Below are 27,735 nucleotides of genomic sequence, written 5' to 3'. Positions count from 1 at the left end.
GATTCTGGAAATCACAGCCATGTTTAGAAAGGCGATATTAGAGGAGGAACCTATAAAAGGCCGCAAATATCGGCGCCGGCTGATGGTGAAAATAGCAATAGCTGGTTTCACCCAAGGCCTCTGAAATATGAGAATTCAAAATAAGGTGCAGGACAGGAACCCAAAAACTTTTTTTTTTTTTTTTTTTTTTGCAAGTTGCTTTACATCGCACCGACACAGATAGGTCTTATGGCGACGATGGGACAGGGAAGGGCTAGGAGTGGGAAGGAAGCGGCCGTGGCCTTAATTAAGGTACAGCCACAGCATTTGCCTGGTGTGAAAAAGGGAAACCATGGTAAACCATTTTCAGGGAACCCAAAAACTTCTGAAGAGGCCGTAAACACAGCTAGGCAGGAGGAGGCACTATTACTCTCCCAGGAAGAACGCAAAGCATTGTATATACTGCACTCGCCTAGAACTCCTTGTAAGGAAGGTTGGCACGTAGTACCGACCAAGGGAAAAGGAAGGCGATGAACGGCCTCAGGCAATAAGCAGTATAAGAGTCGAAACATCTTAGTGACCTGTTTCAATTGCAAACAGGAAGGGCATATCGCAAGGGAATATGATCAGCCAAGGACCAACGATAATTCATCTGTACTCAAATGTACGTATTGTAAAAAGTTAGGTCATAAAGAACGGGAGTGCAGGAGAAAGTCGAAAGACAAAGAGAAACCTGTAGACAAGGAAATAATAGTTAAGTCCACGAAGGCACTGTCAAAAGCACAATCTCAGCACGCGCAGGAAACTGAGTACCGTAAAGGGCGGTCTCAGGCCGTGATACGGTGCTACGAGTGTAACAAAGTGGGTCACAAGAGACTCGAATGTCTACAAAGAAATGGTCAGAATATTAGGGACCGTGGACATACACGTAAGCACTGTTAGGCCTGTGGGAGGCAGGGCCATTTACGATGGCAATGTACAGCTAATTCTAGCCAGGACACACAGCTAGCCCTCAAGGAGAGGACCAGATGGTAGAAAAGGCTCATACAGTACGAATTAGCAAAGACGTCCAGGCTGGTCCAAAGTGAAGAGACCGGCGCGTGGAGAAAACTGTTATCCACAACCACAGCCGCAAATCACAGTGTGGCATATGTGAACGATGGTCTCACAAGAGCAAAGGCTGTTAGTACAAATTACGGGACGCGTTAAACTAACAAGGGGTCACGAGTGAGGGACGGCTATGAAGACCCCGATAATATCTTCTAGTCACAATACATCAGATGTATCTAAGATTGAAGGTACGGTACTGATTGATTTAGCCGGAAAGAAAGATCCTGTTAGATTTCTAATCGATACAGGTACTGACGTATCCTTTCTTAAGGAGAGGTGTGCACCAAAGGACATTTTTGTGAATTGAAAAGAGACTCTGCAGTTGAAAGGAATCGGTGGAGACGCAGTACTCATGAAAGGAGAGGTCCGAATCCCGATAGGAGGGAAAATCTTAGATTTCCATCTAGTGGGTAATGACTTTAATTTAAGACAGGATGGAATCATTGGGAAGGATGTTTTGCGCAACAGCATATTAAATTATCAGGAAGGCTATGTGCTAATAGCAGGGAAAAGATACCCTTTTGGTGCAAGGAAACCTCTGTGGGTCACACGTGAACCCCAAATATAAAAGATAGTGGTTACTGAAGTAGATAAGAAAAATGCTGAAAGCTTGACTGAGAGGCAGGAAATGAGACCAGGTGTTTATTTAGCTGAGTGCCTGACCAAGTCGAAAGATTACATGGCTATTGTCAGTATGTTGAATACTACTGATAAGACTTGAAGATAACTAAGTCCAGTAGTAGAGCTTCACGTTGTAATGAACGAGACAGCTGAACCAGTAAACAAGGTCAAGGGGCTGCCTTATCTAAGGAATGTAATGGGATACGGGAGCATCCTGACTGTAGTAATAATAATAATAATAATAATAATAATAATAATAATAATAATAATAATAATAATAATAATAATAATAATAATAATAATAATAATAATAATGGGCAGACGGAAGCTGGTTCTCCCGTTACTAAGTCTAGAGCTCAAAAAGACTGCGAGAACAATTACGTTTAAGTCACTTAGCAGCTAAGGACCACGAAGAAATATATGCAGTCTGTACCGCCTACCAAGATATATTTTACTTGCAAGGTGATGCATTAACACACACGGATGTGCTACAACACGCCATTCCAACACCGGCTGATCAGCCGCCTATTCATTTAAGGCAGTATAGGCTACTCAAAGCCCAGAAAGAGGAGATAGGCATACAGATTGACAAAATGCTAGATGATGGAATTATACCATCTTTGACCTTCGCATGGCCATCGCCAATTCTCCTCACCCCAAAGAAAATGGACATCTACTGGGCGAGTTGGCCATGCGCGTAGAGGCGCGTGGCTGTGAGCTTGCATCCAGGAGACAGTAGGTTCGAATCCCACTATCGGCAGCCCTGAAGATGGTTTTCCATTTTCACACCAGGCAAATGCTGGGGCTGTACCTTAATTAAGGCCACGGCTGCTTCCTTCCAACTCCTAGGCCTTTCCTATCCCATCATCGCCATAAGACCTATCTGTGTCGGTGCGACATAGCCCCTAGCAAAAAAAAAAATGGACATCCCTGGGAAGCAGAAATACCGGATTGTTGTTGATTTTCATGAGTTAAACTGCATTACTATTGGTACAGCGTATCCACTTCCGTTAATTACGGAATTATTGGATGCCTTAGGGAAGGCAGGGTATTTCTCTACCATGGATTTGGCCCATCGTGATCATCAGGTCATGCTGAAGTCAGAAAACAGAGGAAAGACCACATTCTCTGCATTGGGTAGACATTACGAGTATATACGAATGCCGATGGGGTTAAAGAACGCCCCAGCAACATTCACACTGTTAGTGAAAACAGTATTGACAGGGCTAGAGGGCATAAAATGTCTCTGTTGTTTGGATTACATCATAATTTATGGCAGCTCAATAGAGGACCATAATCAGAAGCTTCGAGATGTATTTCAAAGGCTAAGAGAAGCCAACTTGAAACTAGGGCCAGATAAGTGCGAATTCTTGCGAACCGAGGTCAGCTTTTTAGGACACGTCGTTACGAAGGATGGTGTCCCGCCTGACGACCCCCACAAAATAGTTAAAGGAAATTTTAGGACTGTCAGGCTATTATCGCAGATTCAAACCTAACTATAGTAAAATAGCGAAAACACTGTATGAACCCTATGTATGGACAGAACAGCAGGAACATGCGTTCCGAGTCAGCTCATTAAGAAACAGGTCTTACAGTACCTGGACTTTAAGAAACCATTTATTTTGACTACAGATGCAAGTTGAGAAGCACTAGGTGCTATCTTGTTACAATGTCCGTTAGGCAAGGACCTGCCAGTGGCCTATGCCAGTAGAATGTTAAATAAGGCCGAAAGAAATTATAGTACCTCTGAATGGGAAGCATTGGCCATAGTATTCGGTGTGAAATATTTCCGTCCATACCTGTTTGGAAGCCATTTCACTGTGGTAACTGACCATAAGCCATGAAAATGGGCTTTAATGTACGGGACCTATCCTCTAGACTGCTGAAATTTAGGCTCAAATTAGCTGAGTACGATTTCAATATCGTATACAAGGAGAGCAAGCGTAGTTGTAACGCGGACATCCTGTAGTACGTGAACAGGAGGTAAATATGGTTAATTCAGAAGGCCAAGAAGCAGAGACAGCAGGTGACGGGAGATGAAGTAATGATAGGACGTGGACCTCTAACACAGTTGAACGGGGAATGTAAACAGACAGACGGACTCAGCACTGAATCCGAGGATGCTTCGGTAGGTGACAGAGCCTGAGGATGAAGCAGGAACACCTGCTATATGTAGTCCGAAGACCGAGCTAACAGAGCAGGAAAAATTAGACATAATTGAAGAAACACACGCTTCGCTGGTCGGAGGTCACCAGGGCATTGCTAGAACATACGCTAGAGTAGGCTCCAGGGATTTAACGGAGGCCAGGAATCGATATATACTTACCTGCCAAGACCGGTTATCGAAGTACCTGGTTGTAAGTGGAATGCCAGATCAGAGCACAGAGACTGTAGCTAGAACTCTGATCAATAATGTGATCAGCATTTTTGGTATACCCAGAACGATCTTAACAGATCAAGGTGTGAATTACATGGCGAATGTGTTTAAGAAACTATGTCAAACATTACCTATTAAGAAAGTGAAAACAGCCGCCTTCCGACCACAGTCAAACGGAAGCCTAGAAAGGTCACACAGAGTTGTTGTTGAATTTCTGAGACATTATGTGTGTAGTTCTCAGAACGATTGGGACAAGCACCTCCCAATGGCTGTGTTTGCACTAGTACAGGATACACACCATTTGAGTTAATTTTCGGAAGAAAGGCCAATATTCCAGGAGTGCTTCAGAAAAAGCCAGAACAGAATTACAATGAGTATCAGAAGGTGGTAGAAGAATTAACATGACAACTCCAAGAGAGTCACGAGATAGCTAGGAAGACCCTAGTAAAAGTAAAGAGAAAGAGAAGGAACGGTATGATACCATACAGCTTGATGTTTCCTTCAATGTAGGCGACTCAGTATTACTCTGAATGATGCCCTAAGACGAAGGCATAGCAAATCGAAGTTATCTCCTCTGTATCAAGGTCCCTACAGAATTATAAAGGTAGATGGTATGAACTGCACACTTCAACTAAACAAGCGAGGAAAGCAAACCAGAGTCCATAAGAGTAGGTTAAAATTGTATATTAACTAGATTGTAGATAGTAATGACTGGCTCTAATTTCGGCCGTGGTAAGCCACTCTCCCGTTACCTCAACGGCAATGTGAATTTTCGATGGCCACTGATAGGGTTAGTGTAAATACCCAAGCAGGCCATGTGCTAAATTAGGGACAACAATGTTAGAAATTTTAACTTAGAAATTTCAGAGCCAGGATTGTCGGTATGGGACGTCAAGCATTGCACGATCCTTAGTACTTGTCAGAAAGACCACAGTGGCGAGGCAGTGAGTCTGGACGTCAACCCTTGCCGAACTTTGACCCACGAGGTCTAGAGCTGAGCACGAGGCTTACTCACGTAGTGAAAACAGAGGCCGAGGATTAGTTGAGATTTAACAGGAACACTACCAACCCATAGCTTATTGCCCTAATAAGTGAATATTGTGAGTAATTATTGTAGTCACATCCAACTTAGTCAATATGAAGGGCAAGAAACTACGATTAAATTACAGACACAGCTGAATTCTTAAGAAACTAAACAATACGGTCAGTTTTATAGTAACTCCCTTATTACAATAGGGAACAGTTGAGTTCTGGTAACAGACATGAGAAAAACCCCATGTGGTGTCTGGGGATTGCACAAACAACACAAAACACACACAGTAAGTGAAGGGAGGAAAAACACAAGGGCACAAGCAGAATAGCACCATGGTCCGTCCAACCAATCGTAGCAGGCGATTAATGGACTCCCTGTATAAGGGACAAGGCGCGGATAGGGCCATGATACCCTGACCGAACAATCCACAACGTTAAGCAGATTGTAATAGAGGTGATCTTCACAAGCTACATGAACAAAGGAATGGCGATTGCCAGTTATTTTTATTTTGAGTTGCCAGCTTCCCTTCCTTTGCTTGAAGGTAGTTGAGAAGAACAAAATATCTGAAATTCCAAAATTCTGGAATGCATATTCATGGTGAATAAGAAACTGTGCAATGATAAAAATCACTCAATACGTGTTTTCTGTGCCACTCTGCATATCCCATGCAAAGTGTGTAGGTGACCTGAAGTCAGCATCACAGAGCGCCATTCTCAAGGTTAAATTCTTGCTTTCAAATTACGAAGATATCACCACTGAGCTGGAACACATAGTCTTCCTTCAAAGGATGTTGAGTACCAGAAGGTGAGCTACCCTTGGGGGGGTCACCACCTTGGAAAGACTCGCTACTTATACAGTAGCTCAGGTAGCTAACTAATCGCTTGAAGGTAAACCAGATGATTCAGAGCCATATCCTGAATCCAACAATGTATTAGAAGGACTTTCGTGAACCCAGGACTCACAGTATCGAAGGCCACCATGTAGTTAGTAAAGGCAATTATGGCCAGTAGTGTAATACAAGGGCAGTAATGAACCAGAAATCACTGAACCGTGGACCACTGTGCGAACGGGTAATGTGATAATACATTAAGAGGGTTTGAAAGTCGCTCAGGAATGAACAATGACACCTCGTCATGGTAGCACCCAAGTGCTACAATTATTTAAATTAGGCATAAGACCATGTTATGCCAGCACTGCCAATGGCGACGCAAGTGTGATGAACAGATATACTTGAAAACAATATTGTCTCGCCCATGTGTAAATAATGCAAGTGTTGAGCTTGAATTATTATTATTATTATTATTATTATTATTTTACGATTATGATGATTATTATTATTATTATTACTACTACTACTTGTAATGTATAGCTATGAAGTGTTTGTATCTATTTATTATTATTATTATTATTATTATTATATATATATATATATATATATATATACACCGGGCGGTACAGCTGCCCCTATTCACGCAGTTTTATGCAACCCGCAGATTATAGTCGAACCTAAAAATATTGACCTTGACTACTCACTACAATGTCTGCTCTTACAACGCTTTCCATAATTCGTTTATTCGTGTCAAGCAAATCAGCATTAATGATAAAATACCGATTGATGGTAAAGAATCGTGAAAATTATGTGTTGCAGAAACGTCCTGTACAGAGAATATTATTGGTGAATGACTACAAGTAGCAGCAACACAACAGCGCTAAACAGCAACCCGTGATAACCGAGCTTGCTAAAAGTTAGAGGAGAGTACCGGTGTTCGTTAGTAGGCGGTTCGAGTCCTGTGTACGACGAATATTTTTATTGCGTTGTTGATGTTCGTGAGAGTCGTGTTGTTGACGACAAATCTAAATCATGATCAGTTCTCATATTGCAGGTACTCAGCTATGTTTGTTTTTTAAGGAGCTCTTAAAAGAGCTATTTGCAATAAAGTGAGATTGTACCGACAGCGGTGCGATGGGCTTATGCATGGCCATTCGATTAATGAAGCAAATGTTCAAAATGACCACCTGCTTCGTTAATGCACATCTGAACACGGTGGAGGAGAGACATTCTTGCTTGCTGCAACATATGTGGTGGAATCTGCCTGCAGGCTTCCGTGATGCTAGTTAGTTGCTTTACGTCGCACCGACACAGATAGGTCTTATGGCGACGATGGGACAGGAAAGGGCTAGGAGTGGGAAGGAAGCGGCTGTGGCCTTAATTAAGGTACAACCCCAGCATTTGCCTGGTGTGAAAATGGGAAACCACGGAAAACCATTCTCAGGGCTGCCGACAGTGGGGTTCGAACCTACTATCTCCCGAATACTGGATACTGGCCGCACTTAAGCGACTGCAGCTATCGAGCTCGGTGCTTCCGTGATGAGCCGCCGTAAATGATTCGGGCTCTCAGGCTCCTGCTCATAGACTCTTTCCTTTAAATAACCCCAGAGGAAAAAGTCGAGTGGAGTAAGGTCAGGTGATCTAGCCGGCCATGTGATCGGACCCTCTCGTCCAATCCATCGTCCAGGATATGTCCTATGCAAGTGGTTCCGTACTGCCAACGACCAGTGTGGGGGAGCTCCATCCTGCTGGAACCACATCCGTAACCGTGTCATAAGGGGCACATCCTCCAATAAGAGTGGGAGGTACTCACGAAGAAACTCTAGATAGCGTCGTCCCGTGAGGTTTCCTTCGAAGAAATATGGTCCAATTATCTTGTCACCTAGTATCCCGCACCACACGTTGACGCCCCACTGTACCTGAAATCGAGCTCCCCTGATCCAGTGAGGATTTTCAACGCTCCAGTAATGGAAGTTGTGACGATTAACAGTTCCGTTGTTGTGAAATCTGGATTCATCACTAAAGAGAATGTCCATTAAGAAATTCGCATCAGCTTCAACTCTTTGCAATATCCATTGCGAAAATTCTATCCGTTTTGGAAAGTCATCTCCGTGAAGTTCCTGGTGCAGCTGTTGATGGAAAGGGTGGAATTTATGGCGGTGCAATATTCGCAGTACAGATACATGACTGATGTTCAGTTCATTTCCTATGGCCCGTGAGCTTGTGTGCGGGTTGTATGCTATTGCATTTTGAACAGCTTCGTCGTTATTTCCAGACGTCACTGGAGCATCCCGAACGGGGGGTAATGTATGAAATGACCCCGTTGCACGCAACCGTCTTTCAACACGTCGAAATGTATCTGCAGTTGGCAGCCTTCGTCCAGGAAATCGTTCTTGATACAAGAGTCTGGCTTCCCGTGCATTTTGCCTTGCTTCTCCATAAAGTAGTACCATATTCACATAATCATCCCGTGAATACATAATGTTTGCTTTCGTGCTAACCGTACAGTACGTGCTCACACGTTGCTGCTAGGATTACGATATGCTGTTTCATGTGCCCTACCTATGAAGTGTAGACCGCTGTTAGTCGGTCTTCGAGTCGAACGTGCGCAGTTGCTTGGTTGAATGGGTGGGTCAGAATGTTGACAACACGTGCACTGCGCTTCATTCCCTGTAGTCGTTTGCCATATGGAAGTCGCATGTTATTATTCCTTTCGTATGTATGCTTTCTTTGTAAAGGTGGCAAATTACTTTTGAGACTTAAGAACGTTAAATATTTATTACGAATGGCCTTACAAGTATAATATAAAAATAAAATTGAAAAGCTCGTAACTAGATTCGAACTCTAAATGCCTGCTAACATATCGTATGCTCGCTGCGATTGGTGCCATGTAGCCACTGCAGGCGACAAAGAATTGGTCTCGTAGCTCTGTATTAATGGAATTACCTAGGCTATCGCTTCGATACTGATCGTTGATGTTAAAAGTTCTGAACTCGAATGTGCAAACACCACAGTGAACTAAAGAATCGCGTCTCTCTTACGCCCAGATAGTTGCAACCATTTTCTACGCGTTACTTGGTTGAATGAGTCCAGCGTTATGTTTCAGGTGGTATTCACAATCGGTGCGTATGTGGCGATATTTATGATACCTGTTTATTATAACTTCTGTAGAAGAATATCGGAGACTTCAGAAAGGTCTTCGTAAACGATGCCTAGGCGAATACGAAATGACATTAAAAAATGCATGACTCAAGTATGGTTGGAACCCTTCCTGCTTCAAGTAACCTATCAAGGTACGTCTTCCATACGTAATTCCGCACAGCTATTTGCAACGTACAAGCGCCATCCTTGTAACTCCGTATTCACGAGGAGAGCGGAAGTTCCCGCTTCGACAAGTTACTGATGAGTTACAGCCTTATGGTCCCGTTTTATGCCTTTTTTGATCGCTATAACGGTAGTAATTACATGGCGTAAGCTATCACATCTACTGTACAGAATTTGCGTGCCACAGATTATCAACTACAGTGCAAAACACGTTTCTATCAATTTCGATGTGATGAGACTGTACAAAATGGTTGTGTCTGTAATTGGTCTTACGCTATCACGTTTTCTATGATACCACGACCGCCCTTTCTATCAAAAGAAAATGGCCTCTTGGACCAATCAGGTGCGCAATTCTCTACCGACAGCTATAGGTGTGTTTATGGTTTGTACAGTATAGTAACATTTCGTAAAAATTAGTAGAGTATTGGACACCGCTCTACATAAAATGGTACAGTGTTTTTGAGATGGACCTCACTTACTGCCTCTTGTACCATTTTTCCATTGTGCGGAGAAGTCTACATCGGGTTAACTGCACATAACATTGCTGTAAGGTGTTGCGCAAGATGGGACTAAGAGGCATTTACGTCCTAGCTGGTTGCATATATTCGGGAAAAAATAGGGGCAGCTGTACCACCCGGTATAATTCGCTGGGGCCATCAAGGACCACGTTAAGTCTTATTGCATTTGACACTGAACTTGGCCTTCTTTAGAGCCCAAATATCCCTCATTCTTTGTGAGTGGGTGTGCTTACGCTCCTCTGTCCAAGGGGCACCGTGTCTTCTCTTCGGTTGCTCGTCTCGGTTTAGCCCGTTCGTCAATATTTTCTTGCGGAAGAGATCTCTGTTAAGGGCGTCTTTGGCTGAGATATGTAGCATTTGCAGGTCTTCTTTGGTATTTCTAAACCAGGGAATTGTGGTTTTGGGGTTTGAATCAAAAAAGTGAAAGATTTCCTTAGTTAACTTTGTTCCTTCCATTCTTTTCAGATGACCGTAAAATCGTGCCCGTCTTTTTCTGATTGTATCGGTAATTTTCTCTATTTTGCTGTAGACTTCCTTGTTGGATCTCTTTTGATGGATTCCATTTCTGTACTTTGATCCCAAGATTCCTCTCACAATTTTGCGTTCTCTTTTCTCCAGTTCAAGGAGTCTTTTGTTGGCATTTAGAGACAGGGTTTCGGCTGCAAATAGAACTACTGGCTTCAGAACTATTTCATAGTGACGTATCTTGGTGTTTTGGGAAAGGCATTTTTTGTTGTAGATTGTGCGGGATGTTTGGTAGGCTATTTCCAGTTTGCGTACTCGCTCCTGAAGTGCTTCTTTGTCCAGTCCATTTTTCGTGATGATCTCACCCAGGTATTTGAATTTGTTTACTCGGGTGATGTCCCCGTATTTTGTATGGAGTTTTGGTGGAGCCTCTTTGATGTTAGTCATTACTTCTGTTTTCTCAAACGATATCTGCAAACCAGTTTGTTCGGCAATTTCCTTTAAAATTTCAACTTGAGCTCTAGCGGTTTCTATGTCGGTTGAGAGAACAGCAATATCATCGGCAAATGCTAAGCAGTCTGTTGCGATCCCCTTGGATTTGGTTTCTATTCTCAATGGACTGTAGTTGGTTTCCTGTAATCTCACCCGCCAGGTTCTGATGATCTTTTCAAGAACACAGTTGAAGAGTATCGGGGATAGCCCATCACCTTGTCGGACTCCTGTTTTGATGTCAAAGGAATGCGAGAAACATCCGTGGAACTTCCCCTTGGATTTTGTATCGGTCAGGGTGGCTCTAATTAATGCCAGCTGTTTCAAATCAACTCCAAATTCATTTAAGATGTTTAGCAGGACTTCCCGGTCAATGGAGTCGTACGCTTTCTTAAAGTCCACAAAGACAGACACATACCGCTTGGACCTTAGTGTACAATATCTGATGATCGTTTTGAGATTTTGGATCGGTTCAGCTGTTGAGCGACCTTTTCTGAACCCTCCTTGGTATTCCCCTATTTGATGTTCGAATTGTGCTTCCAAACGCTCCAGGATGGCAAGTGATAGAATTTTGTAAGTCACGGGTAGCAAAGATATTCCTCTGTAGTTGTTGATGTTCTTCATGCTGCCTTTTTTGTGTAATGGATGGATCAAAGCTATTTTCCAATCTTCGGGTAGGGTCTCCTTGTTCCAAATTTCTTCTATTTGCTTTTGCAAGATATCAAGTGATTCCTCTGGGGCATATTTCCATAGTTCTGCTACTACTGAGTCTTCCCCCGGCGCTTTGTTATTTTTGAGACGGGCAATGTGGCGCTTGATTTCATCTCTGTCGGGTGGTCTGGAATCTGGGTACCTGAGTAAGGGTTCCTTGGTCTCAATGGCGCTTTGCGGTTTAGAGCAATTAAGTAAATTCTTGAAGTAATCTGCCAGAATGCTGCAATTTTCTTCATTTGACGTCGCCAGTGTGCCGTCCTTTCGCTCAAAGCATAGAGATGGTGGTTTATAGCCAGTGAGTTTGCGTTTGAAGGCTCTGTAGTACTCTCTGCTTTCATTCTTCCTAAAGTTTTGTTCTATCTTTTCAATGAGAGTTTTTTCGTATTTACGTTTCTCAGTTCTGAACACCCTAGCTGCTTGGGCACGTTGAGTTTTGTAGGTTTCCCAATCATTTTCTGATTTCGTAGAGTAGTACTGTTTCCACGCATTGAGTCTTTCTTGGAGGACCGATTCGCAAGAACCATTCCACCAGGCATGCTTTTTGCTTCTCTTGATTTCTGCAATGTCTTTGGCGGCCTCAACAAGGAGACTTTTGGCGTTGCTAAAGTCACAGTCATTTGGTCTAGCCTTCTCCTGGAACTCCTCGACCCTTTGCCGAAGTTTATCATTGTCGAAGCGTGTGATCTGTTTGGTTGTCTTCCTTGTGTTTGCGGGAATTGGTTTGAATTTGATAAGAGACATATAATGATCTGAGGCCACATTGATGCCTTTCTTTACCTTAACATTCATAATCTCAGGGCTGTTTCTCCTGGAAATTGCAACATGGTCAATTTGGATTATTATTATTATTATTATTATTATTATTATTATTATTACTACATCATATGTACATACGATACAATCGCATTGTTTGTGAGGTTATGTCATGAAACATGCACTGTATATAGATATTTATATCAGTTCAATTAATGTAAGAACCTGTACATAATTTATTCTTACCTGTATATATAATTCGTAATCCACTACAAAATTGTGAAACACGCTGTAACTTCCAGAATGGCACTAGATCATGGTAGAATATTTTATACATATTTTATACATTATAACCATGTTGTTAAGCACTCGAGAATTTACAAGAAGGTATTTTTTTGCAATGTATCTTTCTAGAAGACTGGCCAGGCACGTATATATGGAGGTGGTCTTGATGGTAACGACGAATTATTGTTCAGTAGAGTTATGAGTTAACAGGTTATACTTGTAACCACGTGTTGCGACATGCTTTTAGCAGTCATCTGTTTCAACTGTGTTTTAAGGTGATGTGAGTGTTCTGTTTGACAGCAGTGATTAAGGTTTTGTGTGTGTTTAATTTGTAAATAGATGAGAATAAATAACTGTACCAACTGGCGGCATTTCGTGTGCATCTTTGTGGATACGTAAGTGGATAAGAGAGACCGTATTTGAATTGCAGGACAACACAGCCAAGCAGACACGATGTCAAGGGCAACGACCTTGCTTCTGTTGATAACACTGGTAGCTGCATATGGAATACAGTTAGACTTGCAGATAACGCAATATAACAACACGCCGGGCGTATACTCTGAATATAACGCTGAGGTGCGATAGTATACAACAGAATGGACACTGATCACATACGTCCAGTTAGGTAAATTGTCTGAATTCTATATTTTAGCCCATAAGAATCTGCAAAAGACACAAGCCTTATGTGTTAATATTGAGAAGGAAATGCACTTACCTTGCCAACATGATGTGAGACTAGTAGAGTTACAGTTGTTACGCATACAGGGCATAAGGGATACAATAAGGAAAGTCTCAAAAAGAAAAGTATCGGAACCTGAAGGCAGATAAAACAGAAGAGGGCTAATAAAAGTAGTAGGTACCGTATCTAAGACACTGTTTGGTACACTTGATCATGAGGACGCAGATTTCTATCAGAGTAAAATTAATGAATTAGAATTAGAGGAGCAGGAACAGTAGAGTTACAGTTGTTACGCATACAGGGCATAAGAGACACAATAAGGAAAATCTTAAAAGGAAAATTATCGGAACCTTCAGGCAGACGAAACAGAAGATGGCTAATAAACATAGTAGGTACCGTAGCTAAGACACACACGGTTTGGTACATGTGATCAGGACGACGCAGATTTCTATCAGAGTAAAATTAATGAATTAGTGCAGGAAGAGCTATCCTTAATTAAGCTGACAAAGGAGCAGATGATAGTGGTAAAATCCACCCCTTCAGTCTATTAATAACACTCTGTACAATATTACCCCAAACGAGATAAAATTAAGTGAAAATTTTGAACGACTTAAGCAGTACATGCAGAATGAAACTTTGCAATTTTTGGAGGCATTCCAACAGTCAGAACTGCAGATAACATTAAATATGCACCTGATTGAATTACAAGGTACGTTGCTTCAGCTGCATGAACATTATCAGGTAGTCTTAGATAGCATAATGAATGCGCGATTAGGAGTAATTCAAGTACAGATCCTTAGTCCTGATGATATAGTTAAGGCTTATAAAAAGTCACAAGGAAATTTTCCTAAAGGTTATGATCTGCCACTGGAAGTACGGGAAAGTTTTGGGTACCTCACATATCAAATCTCGTCGGTAAGTGTTTACCTGACAAAAGATACATTGGTGTATATATGAAGACTCCCACTGACAAGTGGAAGTAAATGTTCATTGTATAAATGTGTTTTTTCCCTACCATAATAAAGGGCAATCCTAACCACTTTGTGTACCTACAGAAAAAGAAGGAGTAATACTAGATACGGAGAAACAGACATATGCACAGTTATGTGAAGGACAGTTACAGCAGCATAAGTTAAGAGACAATCAGAGGCTATGTAAATTTAATTTTCCATTAAGAAATGTAGCAGCACAAAGAAATTGTTTAGTTAGTCTATTAACACGTTCAGTACCTGCTTCTGAGTGGGACACCTGAATGCCTGGACCAGCCATTTTCATGCCCGGCCCTCTTGACGTGCGTCACTTAATACGATTTACATTTACTCCTAAACTATAAATGTTAGAAAAAGGAAACTTTGTGCATACCTCTAGTAAATATTTAGGGTGTGATATCTGGTGTCACAGGTTTCAAAATACGTCTAATTTTATACAGCCTATCTGTATTTTCGGCATAATGATTACTGTCACCGAAGTGAAGAAATGAAAGAATATGAAAGAAGCGTGTTTGGAACATTGTTTTAGAAAATATCGGAGTGAAAAACAGGGTCTTCGGTCCAGTACATTTTTATATCAGGATTTTGGACTAATCGGCTTCCACGATTGCATGATCGAATTCTCTGTGAAAGGCCGGGGCACCGCACTTATCACTTGACTCGCGTATAGATTGGTCTGCTCACACTCATACTGATAAAATTCGTCATTCATGAAAATACTCAACTAACTCAAAATATCCTGCTTATTTTCTATTTGAACGTTTATAGCTGAATTCTCTGTAAATGGTGGAACGGGTGGACAATAACTAGGATTATATGTATCAGGCACTTCAGTTTTCTCTATAGGCCTATCCGATCTGGGAATCGGATCCTCGTCACACTCACTTTCACTATCTGAGTCTATTTCAGGAATAAGTTCATCACCAGAATAATCATTATGAACAATATCTAATAATTAATCTTCCGTAACAAACTTTGTTTTATAAGCCATTATACTACACTCGGTAAGAACGACACGCACTGCACTGGAATCTCAAGTACCGTCTTGACGCGCGAGGAAGTGTTGAGATATTCCCGCTAAAACAGCTAAGATAAACATGAGCCCACTCAACGCGAGGGTTATCTCAAAAAGGTCAACCAACTTCCTGCTACAACAAGTAACGCTGACTAAGGTGTAAGAATACATAGATGATGAATATAAACAGCACTGCTTCGCGCGGAACATTAAACGTCTTACGCCGTCCACGGTCCGCAATGAGTTAACAGGTATAAGTCATTTACCAGAAAATTGTGAAAAGAGAGTAGTATTAATTTTTGACCTTACCTGGATACCTGTAAATGATAAATATATTTATTTAGCACCTAAAGAAACAAAGGTGATTTTGTGTGTGTGTGTGTGTGTGCGTGTGTGTGTGTGCGCGCGTGTGTGCGCGCGCCAAAATACCATTAGTGATGTGAACTTGCAAGGTATAGGCATAGTAAGTTTTATGGACTTACGTACTATATATTCTGTATAGTAAAATACAAGGCTTATGATCAGTGAACTCTACACTGAAAAGAGACACAATTCCTGAAATTATTTTAGAATATGATTGCTGTGAAACCAGTTATAGTGATGTGAAAGTAAGTCAAATTCCTGAGTTAAATAGAGTGACTGCAGGAAATTTATTAAATCATATTAATGATCTTAAGTGGGCCAGTCACAAGGCCGAAGAAGTAGAACAATTAGTGCTGCTTGTTGATGATGCTTGTTGTTTTAAGGGGCCTAACATCAAAGGTCATCGGCCCAACAGAACACTGTTCAAATCTGTATATATCAGAATGTAATTACTGCCAACAGTAAGGCAAGAGTATCAGATGAGGACGTTACTGTCCATTTTCGGCAACTCAGACCAGCTGGAAGGGCCCCCAGTGAGTCAGGTTCGCTGCCAGAGTTAGAATTGGCAGAAACGTCCGAGTTAAGGACGATAACAGGTGAGACTTAGGCAAAGTCCTATAAATAGAAGTGCAAATTCTAAGAGACATATTGAAATGGTAGCGAAATGAATGCAAGGGATGTCGTGCATTAATTTCTCTCTAGGGGAGGGAGGTGTCGGGTCCTTCCGGGACATGAACTCAGGACGGCAATTCCCTCCGAAGATTGAACCGTGTGGGAAGGAGGAAGAATTGCTGTGACCTGACATATCAGGGTTAACATGCATAAAAAACTGGAACTCAGTACTTATATACAAGTACGGTTTTTAAATGAGTAAAAAGGTAATTGAAATATATAATTCATATAAGTGAGATTTGGAGTTGAAACAGTGATATTCCAGAAACTCGACCAACCCTTGAGTCAGAAGTCGGTCACACAAGGCTTGGAGTAATAATCACAAGGATATGAGTCATGTTGACCCAGTACATAGGTCAGAACACTGACAATGTAAAGATGTATAGGAAATATACAGGGGATACAGGCCTCTAATTGGTTGGAACCATAGAAGGTTCTAAGATGACGCCTCATAGAATATTCCACGGGCTTTGAGAATGTCAGGTGGGGCCGGAGGCCCTATATAAACCCGGGGAGTTCAGTCTCGAGGCCTTCTGTTAGAAATTTGCGGAGCAGTTGTAGCTCAAATCCTTGCCGGACGGCAAGACAATTATGCAATCAATAATGATAAGCTGCCATTGATGCTTTCACAGCCTGTACTTACAGACATGATATAGGCTCTTGGGCTTATGCCATGTCAAGAAAATCAGGTGAAATTCTTCCTCCTTCCTCCTTCTAAAGAAGCCTTTCTCAAGGACAGTCTTAGGGTAAACCAGCATGGCAAGGTTATTCCATCTAGTGTGTAAGGTGTATGAGACAGGAGAAGTGCCATCAGATTTTTAGCAGAATGTTGTTATACCTATCCCAAGAAAGCCGGTTCTGACAAGTGTGAAAACTACCGCACCATTAGTTTAATATCTAATGCCTTCAAAATTTTAACCCATATTATTTACAGAAGAATGGAAAAACAAGTTGAAACTGAGCTGGGAGAAGACCAGTTTGGATTCAGAAGAAATGGAGGAACACATGAAGCAATCCTGACTTTACATCTGATCTTAGAGGATCGAATAAAGAAGGATAAGCCCATGTACATGGCTTTCATAGATCTAGAAAAGGCATTTGATAATGCTGATTGGACCAAGCTATTTGAGATTCTGAAGGAGATCGGGCTCAGATACAGAGAACAAAGAATTATTTACAATCTGTATAAAAATCAGTCAGCAGTGAAAAGAATCGCGGGCTTTGAAAAAGAAGCAGCAATCCAGAAAGGAGTGAGGCAAGGTTGCAGCTTGTCCCCCCTCCTTTTCAATGTTTATGTAGAACAGGCAGTAAAGGAAAACAAAGACTAATGTGGGAAGGGAATCACGATCCAACGACAGGAAATCAAAACCCTGATATTTGCTTAAGATAATGTTATTTCATCCGAGACTGCAAATGATCTGGAGAAATCGCTGAATGGTATGGACAGAGTCTTGGGTAAGGAGTACAAGATGAAAATTAGTAAGTCCAAAACGAAAGTAATGGAGTGCAGTTGAACAAAGTCAAGTGATGCAGGAAACATTAGATTAGGAAATGAAGTCTTTAAGGAAGTAGATGAGTATCGTTACTTGGGTAGTAAAATAACTAGCGATGGCAGAAGTAAAGAAGGCATAAAATGCAAACTAGCACAAGCAAGGAAGGCCTTCCTTAGGAGAAGAAATCTGCTCACTTCGAACATTGATATAGGAATTATAAAGAGGTTTTGAAGACCCTCACCTGGAATGTGGCATTGTATGGACGTAGAACATGGACGACAACTAGCTCAGAAAGAAAGAAGTTTTTGAAATATGGTGTTACAGAAGAATGCTGAAGGCGAGATGGATAGATCAAATCACGAATGAGGAGATACTGAATTGAATTGGTGAGAGGAGATCGATTTGACTAAAAATTTGACCAGAAAAAGAGATAGAAAGATACGACATCTTAAGACACCCAGGACTTATGTAGTTGGATTTTTTTGAGGGAAGTGTAGGTGGTAAAAACAGTATGGGTAGACTAAGGTATGAATATGACAGGCAGATTAGAAGAGATGTAGGATATAGTAATTACGTAGAAATGAAAAGGTTAGCACAGGATAGGGTGGCATTGAGAGCTGCATCAAACCAGTCTAAGGACTGATGGCTCAAACAATGGCAACAATAGTCAGGGAAAGAGATATATTTTTGAAATATTTCAAGTTAGCATGAAGAGCAACAAAAAGTTTTTTTTTTTTTTTTTTTTTTGCTAGGGGATTTACGTCGCACCGACACAGATAGGTCTTATGGCGACGATGGGATAGGAAAGGCCTAGGAGTTGGAAGGAAGCGACCGTGGCCTTAATTAAGGTACAGCCCCAGCATTTGCCTGGTGTGAAAATGGGAAACCACGGAAAACCATCTTCAGGGCTGCCGATAGTGGGATTCGAACCTACTATCTCCCGGATGCAAGCTCACAGCCGCGCGCCTCTACGCGCACGGCCAACTCGCCCAGTAAAATAACAAAAAGTGAGAGGCAATAACTGGCATTAAAAGTGGCCTCTGTAAATGTTCAATAATAATCCAAGATCTAATGGAAATTTCACCATCTTTACTGCAGTATATAAATATATCAATTTATCGCATACCCTAGGTGTTTCATATGAATAAATAGTCTATGCGTTGTGACTAACAGTTAATTTTAATAAATTGTTAATAAAAAGTAAATTCAGTATTATAATACTTCAGTTGCAACGAATGATGTAACGTAGTCCCTCCTAACTGGTCCTAACTACATTTCAGTACAATTAAAACAAACTAATGCCACAGTGAAAGTTCACAGCTACTACTATATGCACTAAATATAATTTAAATGAACTCCCTTTAATTTCACCCAAATAAATATTCTTCTGGTAGGGTGATTTCAAAGACACATGAGCTTTTATGCACATATCTTACAGTTGAACAAAACATGAAGATGATAACTAATACACCAAGTGAGGGATGAAAATGAGTACAATTTGTGTTTCTAAAATTTTTTTTTTTTTTTTATTGGCTTTACGTCGCACCGACAGATAGGTCTTATGGCGACGATGGGACAGGAAAGTTCTAGGACTGGGAAGGAAGCGTCCATGGCCTTAATTAGGTACAGCCCCAGCATTTGCCTGGTATGAAAATGAATATGTGAGCATAAGAAGATAACAGAGATTATACAGGATGCTAAGTTAGTACATAAGCTTGATAACTCCCTTATTTAATAGCTATTTTGTTAAATATTTAAAGCATGCATGTCAAGGTCATGAGATGACTGACAGCTCTGCGTGCACAAAAAAGAGATATTAGGAGCGCTAGCCCAGGACGTTATCAGATAGCGCAAGCCTGGAGGGGTGTACATTACAGCTTCATAACTACAGTACTCCGAAGGATGTATATACCTAATTAAAAGTGTTCAACACAGTGTTTGTATAAAATGCACGGAACAGCATGTTTTGTAATAACCATGTACCAGGAAAATACACAATTACTTTTTTTTTTTGGCTAGTTGTTTTAAGTCGCACCGACACAGATAGGTCTTACGGCGACGATGGGACAGGAAAGGGCTAGGAGTGGGGAGGAAGCGGCCGTGGCCTTAATTAAGGTTCAGCCCCAGCATTTGCCTGGTGTGAAAATGGGAAACCATGGAAAACCATTTTCAGGGCTGCCGACAGTGGGGTTCGAACCACAATTTCTTTAAAAGTTGCCATAAGCAATGAAGTACAAAATAAAAGGCATTTGATTTTTAGGGGCATAACATACTCAATTCTGCTATGAACAATTCTGAAGCAGAATAATACTGAATACTATGCTGCTGCTATACAGCTTCTGTAGCAAAAAATATGAAGCTTTTATAAACTTAAACAAAAGAAAATTCCATGATTAAAAAAATTTTTAAAACATCCCATCCCCTACCCTTATGCCACAGCGTACGCAGTTGAAAGTTTCAACCATTCATTGTATACCAAAACAGATTAACTGGAGCATATCACTCCTAGGCATGCACAGCCCTGAGTTAGCAACGTGGGGGAGTACAAGCCAAATGAGGGGAAGCGACTTGTGCTTTAGTGCACAGGTATTTCTAGCACGGGCACTATGCTTATGGCGGGCAAGCTTTGACACCCAGGATTTAAAGTGAATTACATTATATAATTTTGTATGTGGCTCTGTACTTTGGTATAAACAAGCATAAGCATACAGTAATACTTCAATGTGCATCAAAATAATGCTTTATGTTCCTGAATTGTTCACATTGGTTGGAGGGTTATGACTAAATGTAACTTTACAAGTTCTACCTCAGAACCTCCACTTGTATTAAGACCCTCTACAAAAACATAGAATTTTAAGTTTATTATTCAAAAGATCTTTAGTTAAGACCAATTAATTTTATAAAACTGGTAACAGAATCAAAGCGTAGTAGTAGTAGTAGTAGTAGTAGTAGTAGTAGTAGTAGCAGCAGCAAATGGACTTCCAAAATATCAGGTGTCACAATATTGTTCACAAGCAGTTATTTTAACAAAGGGTGATTCTACAAACACAATTTTCACCACTGCAGGTATGCCACCTTTCAAAAGTAATCAGGAGAAATTTTTACAGCATATCACAATCTGTTACAACGCATCACTAATGACGCAATTCAAGAACATTTAACACATTATATCCCCATCATTTTTTGTGTGATTTATTTGTACATACTAAAACATTGCACATATCAGAACTTCAGAACATGTGGTTCCTCATCCTTTAACTTCCTGAACACTATGTGCCTAGTGCAGATCATCCTTCAATCAATACCTCAGCTGACTTGGCTTTCTTCAGAAACTCCAAACTAAATATTTTGCACAAAACACTTGAGTTACTAAAAGATTTTAAGTGAGTCAGTTTTTCCAAAGTTTTCTCAGAAAGCACAGATCTAAACTGTAATTTTGTTTTTGTAAGTGTACTAAAAATCATATCATACTTAGTAAATCTTATGTGGAATTGATAAAGTGGCATGCATACCCTTAGAAAGTCTGTTGTATTTAAGAACACCCTATTAATTGCCCACTGAACATTAATTTTTCTTCAGCTATTGATAACAGGACGGAAAACAAGGAATTGCTTAAAAAATACAAGAGAACTGAATTTGCTCTCAAAATAGCAAGATCAATCTCAACAATCAGGAGAGTGGGAGGAAGTATAAAAAATTGGGTGTCTCCCACTTAAATTGGGGGAACTGACATGTCTGCCACAGAATACCATCCACTCAAGTTGGAATGAAGCCTGAAGAAGGGCTTTCAAAGCAGCTCACTGCCAACTATGCCATGCAAAACAAAGTTCATGTTAGAATTTCTCTCAGGCTTCAATTCAATTTAAGTCAGTAAACATAGCAGTGATGCACAAATGAGCCTATTTTCAGAATTGATCTTGAGTTGACCAACATATATTTATGAAGCAGTATCAACAGTGACACTATATAAAAAATGGAAGAATTCAAAAGAGGATTATTTTACGAGTTGCTATATGTTTGGTGTGCATAAGGGAAAAAATTACAACACTTTGATCTTCATGAAAATACTTAAATGTGATAGCCTCTTACCCATTACACTGCTGACAGACACAGTAACTAAAGTGGGCAGCCCATCTCGTGCCAGTGTCTCCTGAATGTATAGGAACTGCACCAATGGATATTCTCCAACAAGGAACTCCTCCTGACCACACACCTTCAGAACAAATTCAGATGGATGCTCCCCACGCGAGTTGAGAGTGATGGCTTTCTTGTTGAGAATTGTGACCAGCAGTTGATAAGGTGTCATTGTATATGGGATGTTGAAAGTGAAGGAAGTCTGCAAATTCACAATAATTCAATGATCAACTCAAGAAATTCCATTCATTATAATGAAATCATAAAGGAGAATTATTCAACTATGATAATTCCTTTAAAAGAAGGAATTTTATTACATTTTACAGAGAAAGGTAAATGAACAATTAGAATGAGTATAAGGTAAGCATTATAAAAGATGTGATTTCATGACAAACTATAAATACTTCATGCATAGTAAAAGTGATTTTTAAATTCTACACGAAAAAAGAAAAGTAAGTCTGAGACATAACAAAAACTAGATAGTTTTAAAACCACAACAACAAACAAATATATTACCAATACAGCCAAAAGGTAAAGTGGAACAGTGCCCAAAAAGTAATAGCCAACGGGGAATCCAAGATTTTAATGTTCACATCGTGGTAGCAGAGAAATTTATTTTAAATTATTCTTCACTACATATGATAACTGTTCATAAACAGCCTATGCCATTCACTGTGAGGACACAATAGGTTGATTACACCACCTAAACCACAGTCAAGTGGTAGTTCATACCAGAATTCATCGGCTAATATGGCTTTCCCTTTAGTATTGTAATAACTACTTCAAAATGTGTTACTGCATCATTTAAGTTAAAGAATCATGTAACTAATGTAAATCACCAAAGTAGGATTTATGAACAACTTATAAGGCATTACTTAACATAAAGCAGAGCAATGTTTCCAAACATTGAGTTTTCAAGAATATATGTTTATTTTCCACAATGTTTCATTCATGAGCTCTGCATAGTGCACAGATTTTATACTAGTGTCTGCAATAACGCACTTATGCCAAAGAAAAAGGAGGTATTTTGCTACCACTGTGAATACAAAGAAAAGGCTAACAACCTGCTTACTTCAGAGGTAGCAAGCAAAGAAAGGGCTTCATCAGTGTGTTAAAAAAGTTGTTAGAGAAGAGTTCAAAATTGGGGCCAAAGCCATGGGGAGAGTTCTGAAAATCCATACCAAATCTTACAAAGATGCTCCAATAAGCTTAACATATAAAGATGGAACCATTAGGAGGGCGAGAATGAGTTACTATAAGATGGTCAAAGCAAAGCTATCAGTCATTGAAGATAAACTGTAAGCCACTCCAAGTAAGATGGAATTCTTGGTGCTGAAACCTGATCACATAGTATAAGCAACAAGAGAATTTATAAACGTCAAAGTATATATATAAATAAATATTGGAAATCTTCACTATTAGCTTAGTATATTGGTGTGAGCAGAGACTATACAACAGGTGTTGAGGGAGTTTGAAGTAATGAAACATCTTAAACCACAGAAATGAAGTAGAGTGTAAAAATATATATATATAAGAAAAAAGAGAAAGCTATGAAAGTGAAGTTGCAGTTATTATGAATTACAGGTTGCAGGCATTATACTACAATACAATCTGATGACCTTTAATACCAAAAATGAAAGATATATTCGTGTGTTTCAAAGTAAAAATTCTAGAGATAAGAACTTGAATAAAAATAGGATTTATATAATCACTTTAGAAAGAACAAATTTGCTTTTTCTTTTCTCTGTAAAAAAACAGAAAAGAAATGACACAGAAAAAATATTCCCAAAACAGTGACTATTGATGAATTATACATACAAGTTACTTTATGTCGCACCGACACAGGCAGGTCTTATGACGGCAATGGGATAGGAGTGGGAAGGAAGCGGCTGTGGCCTTAATTAAGGTACAGCCTGGTCTGAAAAATGGAAACCACAGAAAACCATTTTCAGGGCTGCCGACAGTGGAGTTCAAACCCACCATCTCCCAAATGCAAGCTGACAGCTACGTGACCCAAACCACGTGGCCACTTGCTTGGTACGATGATGAATAATACATGAAAACTTAAGTATAATAAAATTTCAGCAGTAATTTTTAACTTCTTGCAATGTGCACAAAGTATTAAACAACATGAAGTGAACAATACATATAAATGATTCCTATTTAACATCCTTTAAACCTGATGGTCCAGATTCCTCATGAAGAGGACATTTCTCTTCTGAAAACTTCATATATTTGTATTGACTGCTATCCACATGGCATAAACTAGATAGGTTTTATAATTCTTCCTACTTTTTAATTCACATCACTAAGTTTATTTTGTATACTGTACATGTGTATGTATGTATGTTTAGTCCTCAGCCCGAAGGCTGGTTGGATCCTCAACAGTTCCGCCATCAGCTGTCATAGATGGCCTAGGCATCACTGAATTGTGTATATTATACATGGTTATAAACCTATGCTGCTTGCCTTAATTATTTTCAGATCGATTAGAGATATAAATATTTTTGTTTAATTCTACATGAATTGCATAAAACTATTTAAAATATTTGTCCAGGGCATTATTAATTACTTCTTCTTCTTCTTTTATAACCACATAGGATCACTTTACATAAAATCAGCTTCATGGTCCGTATCGCACTTCAATAGATTCACAATAGGACAATCTGGCCGCAATTTTAAAGTTAGATATTTGGAACATGTGAATGCTGAAAAACATAGAAGATTCTCAGCAATGGGATCACACATGACTGCCACAGGTCATAAATTTACCAACATAGAACAAGACCTGACCATCATAAAAAAGTTAAAAAAGGGCAGCTTAATGAACACATATGAAGACCTGTACATTCATCTAGACCAACTTGTAAAGAAAAATGATAACCTTAATGAGGCTGTAGAATATAAGAATCCATTATATTATCAAATTCTAGTATATTTAAAAATGCTTGAGAAGGATCAAGAAAAAAGAATTGGAATTTCTCCACCTACATATAGCCCTACAACTTATTCCTCCTCAGTTGAAGCTATAGGTGACAGCAAGGAAATTCTTGACACACCTATATCCCCCGCTCCTCCACCTCCTCAGGTGCAAGAGCAAGGAAGAACGCATCATCAATATTACACCCGGCGCAAAACTGTGAAAGAATGACAGGAGTTACTGTTCCAAAGGAAAGCAGGCTTAATAAGATTTGACAACTAGGAATTAGTAGTTATATTTTCATCTATGTTAATAATAAGAGCCGCACTGTGATATCAGGATTTCTTCATTTCGATAATTACTTATAAATTGTATAATTATTAATTTATCAATTGATCTTTTTTCATGAATTATTAAGAAAAGAATATTTATTAGGACAATTTCTCTATGGAATATTGTACAAGTGTTTCCTTGACGACTGCTTTCTATTGTAGAAATAATTTATATATTTTCTCTTGAGTTATTTGTTTGTTTTAATCTTGTCAATCTTATGTTAATTTTAAGGTCACTTCCTTTAAAGCATTACTTTGTCAATTTTATATATTTTTCATCTAAACAGTGTTATGTGGCTGAAGATGTTGATAATATATGAAACATGTACCACTTTTGACCATTAAAAATTGCCTTAAGCAATCATTGTATCGACTAGGTGGAAAATAAATAAATACTTAATTGTGAATCTAGGATCACTTTAGTCAGTCCATCGTTCAGGTCTCTTTGAAGGGATTGTTCGGGCTTTGCGGTCCTCCCAGTACTTCTTCAGATGCTCCGATCTTCATGCCCTTTCCTCGGTTGAAAATGTGCATGCTGTTGGTTTGTTTTGTGTAAGGGTAAAGCGGAGGTTTGTATTCTTCAGTTTTGTATTCAATTTTATCTTATTTTTGGTGTCTTCTGTTGTAAGGCCTATTTCCTTCAGATCCTCTCTTACTTCTCTGATCCATTTACATCCTGTTGTGGTATTTTTTGAGACGAGATTGTGTTGTACTACTTGTTTCAGAAGTCTCGAGTCCTGCATCCTCATGATATGTCCAAAGAATCCCAGTCTCCTCTTACGCATAGTATCTGTAATGGGTTCTAGCTCTTTGTACACGACTTTGTAAGGTATTAACCGCCAATGTCCATCTTTCTGATATTTTTTGTTGATACAGGTTCTTCCAATCCTCCTTTCAATTTTCTGAAGTCTGTCAGTCTTTGATTGTTTATTCAGGTAAAAGAGTGTTTCTGCTGCATATGTAGTTTCCGGTTTTATAACTGTGTTGTAGTGTTTTATTTGTGTATTTATTGATAGACATTTCTTTTTGTAGATATCCCATGTTAATTTTTGTGCTTTAGCTAATCTATTTGTTCTTACTTGGATTGAGATTTTTTCATTTAAGTTATGTGTTATTACTTCTCCAAGATATTTAAACTGAGTTACTATGTTGATTTTATTACCATTTATGGTGACTTCTTTTAGCTGTGTTGGTTTTTGGGGCATAATTTCTGTTTTTTCAAATGATATTTTGAGGCCAATTTTATTTGCAATGTTTTGAAGTTCTGATATCTGGGTTTTTGCTTCTTTTATGTTCACTGCTAGTAATGCTAAATCGTCAGCAAAACCCAGGCAATTTGTTTTGATTTTTTGGCCAATCTTTATTTTGGGGGGACATTTTCTAAACCATTCCCTCATTACCATTTCTAGATCACAGTAATAGTGGTGAGAGCCCATCTCCCTGCCGTAGTCCAGTTTTAATTTCAAATGTCTCTGATGTTTCACCCCTAAACTTCACTTTTGACTTGGTACTGGTGAGAGTCAATTTTATCATGTTTATTAATTTGGGGTGTAGTCCAAGGTGTCTTAAAATTTTAAACAGAGATTCTCTATGGATGCAATCATAAGCTTTCTTGAAATCTACAAATGTTATCACCATATCTCTGTTTCTTCTCCTGTTATAGTCCATTATCAACTTAAGACTCATGATCTGATCACGACAGCTCCTCCAGGGTCTGAAACCTCCTTGATATTCTCCTAGTTCTCTCTCAAGTTGTAAACTTATCCTATTAAGGATGATTATTGAAAGTATTTTGTATGTTATGTCTAGGAGCGAGATTCCCCTGTAGTTATTAGGGTCGGTTTTGTCCCCTTTTTTGTGCAGAGGATGAATGAGGGCTGTTGTCCAGTGTTCTGGTAGTTCTTCTTTAATCCAGATAGAGACAAGTTGTTGATGGAGGACAACTTTTGCTGAGGTTCCTGCATATTTCCAGATTTCCGCAAAGGTCTGATCTTCTCCTGGCGCTTTGTAGTTTTTTAATTTATTCAGAGCTTGGTAGACTTCCTTTATTGTGGGGGGATTGATGTTTTCTGATGATGTTTTTATCAGGGTGTTGGTGTCCAAATGAAGGAGTTCTGTAGGTTCCTCACAATTTAAAAGCTTGTTGAAATGTTTAGCCAGAATTTCTGCATTGTCTTTATTGTTATGGGCCAGCTTACCATCTTCATCCTTCATCAGTAGGGTCGGGGGTTCATATTTTTGGAGCTGCTTTCTGAAGGTTTTGTAGTAGTCCCTTGATTTAGTTTTACTGAACTGTTCTTCAATTAACTGCAGGGTGTCCTTATGATGTTGTCTTTTTATTCTTCTTAAGACTTGGGTAGTTTCTTTTCTCTGTTTTACTACCTTTTGATATGATATTTCTGTCTTTTGGGACTGATGTAATAGCCATGGCTGATGTCTTTTCTCCACTGTTTCATCACATTCACTGTTCCACCATTGGTGTTTTTTACGTGGTTTAATTGGAGCTAGGTCTTCTGCAATTTGTTTAAGGTTGTGTACTAAGTCTTCAAGTTTGTCTGTGATTTTTATTTTTTCAGTTGCTTTCTGGTAATTTTTGTTGTTGATTAGCTGGGTAGGATCTATTTTTCTTTTAGTTTTAAGG

General features: G+C 39.5%; 1 protein-coding gene across 3 annotated transcripts in view; it reads right to left on the bottom strand.

The window, feature by feature from the left end:
- The window catches only part of Pi3K92E (phosphatidylinositol 3-kinase 92E), a 344,498-nt gene that overhangs the window by 223,899 nt on the left and 92,864 nt on the right, over positions 1–27,735 (bottom strand). For all 3 annotated transcript variants that reach the window (XM_067142174.2, XM_067142173.2, XM_067142175.2), the window contains exon 6: positions 21,798–22,044. In XM_067142174.2, coding sequence (XP_066998275.1) covers positions 21,798–22,044 — 247 coding nt within the window. The remainder of the gene's footprint in view (positions 1–21,797; positions 22,045–27,735) is intronic.

Source organism: Anabrus simplex, chromosome 2 (assembly GCF_040414725.1).
Source record: "Anabrus simplex isolate iqAnaSimp1 chromosome 2, ASM4041472v1, whole genome shotgun sequence".
Classification (NCBI taxonomy): domain Eukaryota; kingdom Metazoa; phylum Arthropoda; class Insecta; order Orthoptera; family Tettigoniidae; genus Anabrus; species Anabrus simplex.
This window is presented reverse-complemented; position numbering and strand designations above follow the sequence as displayed.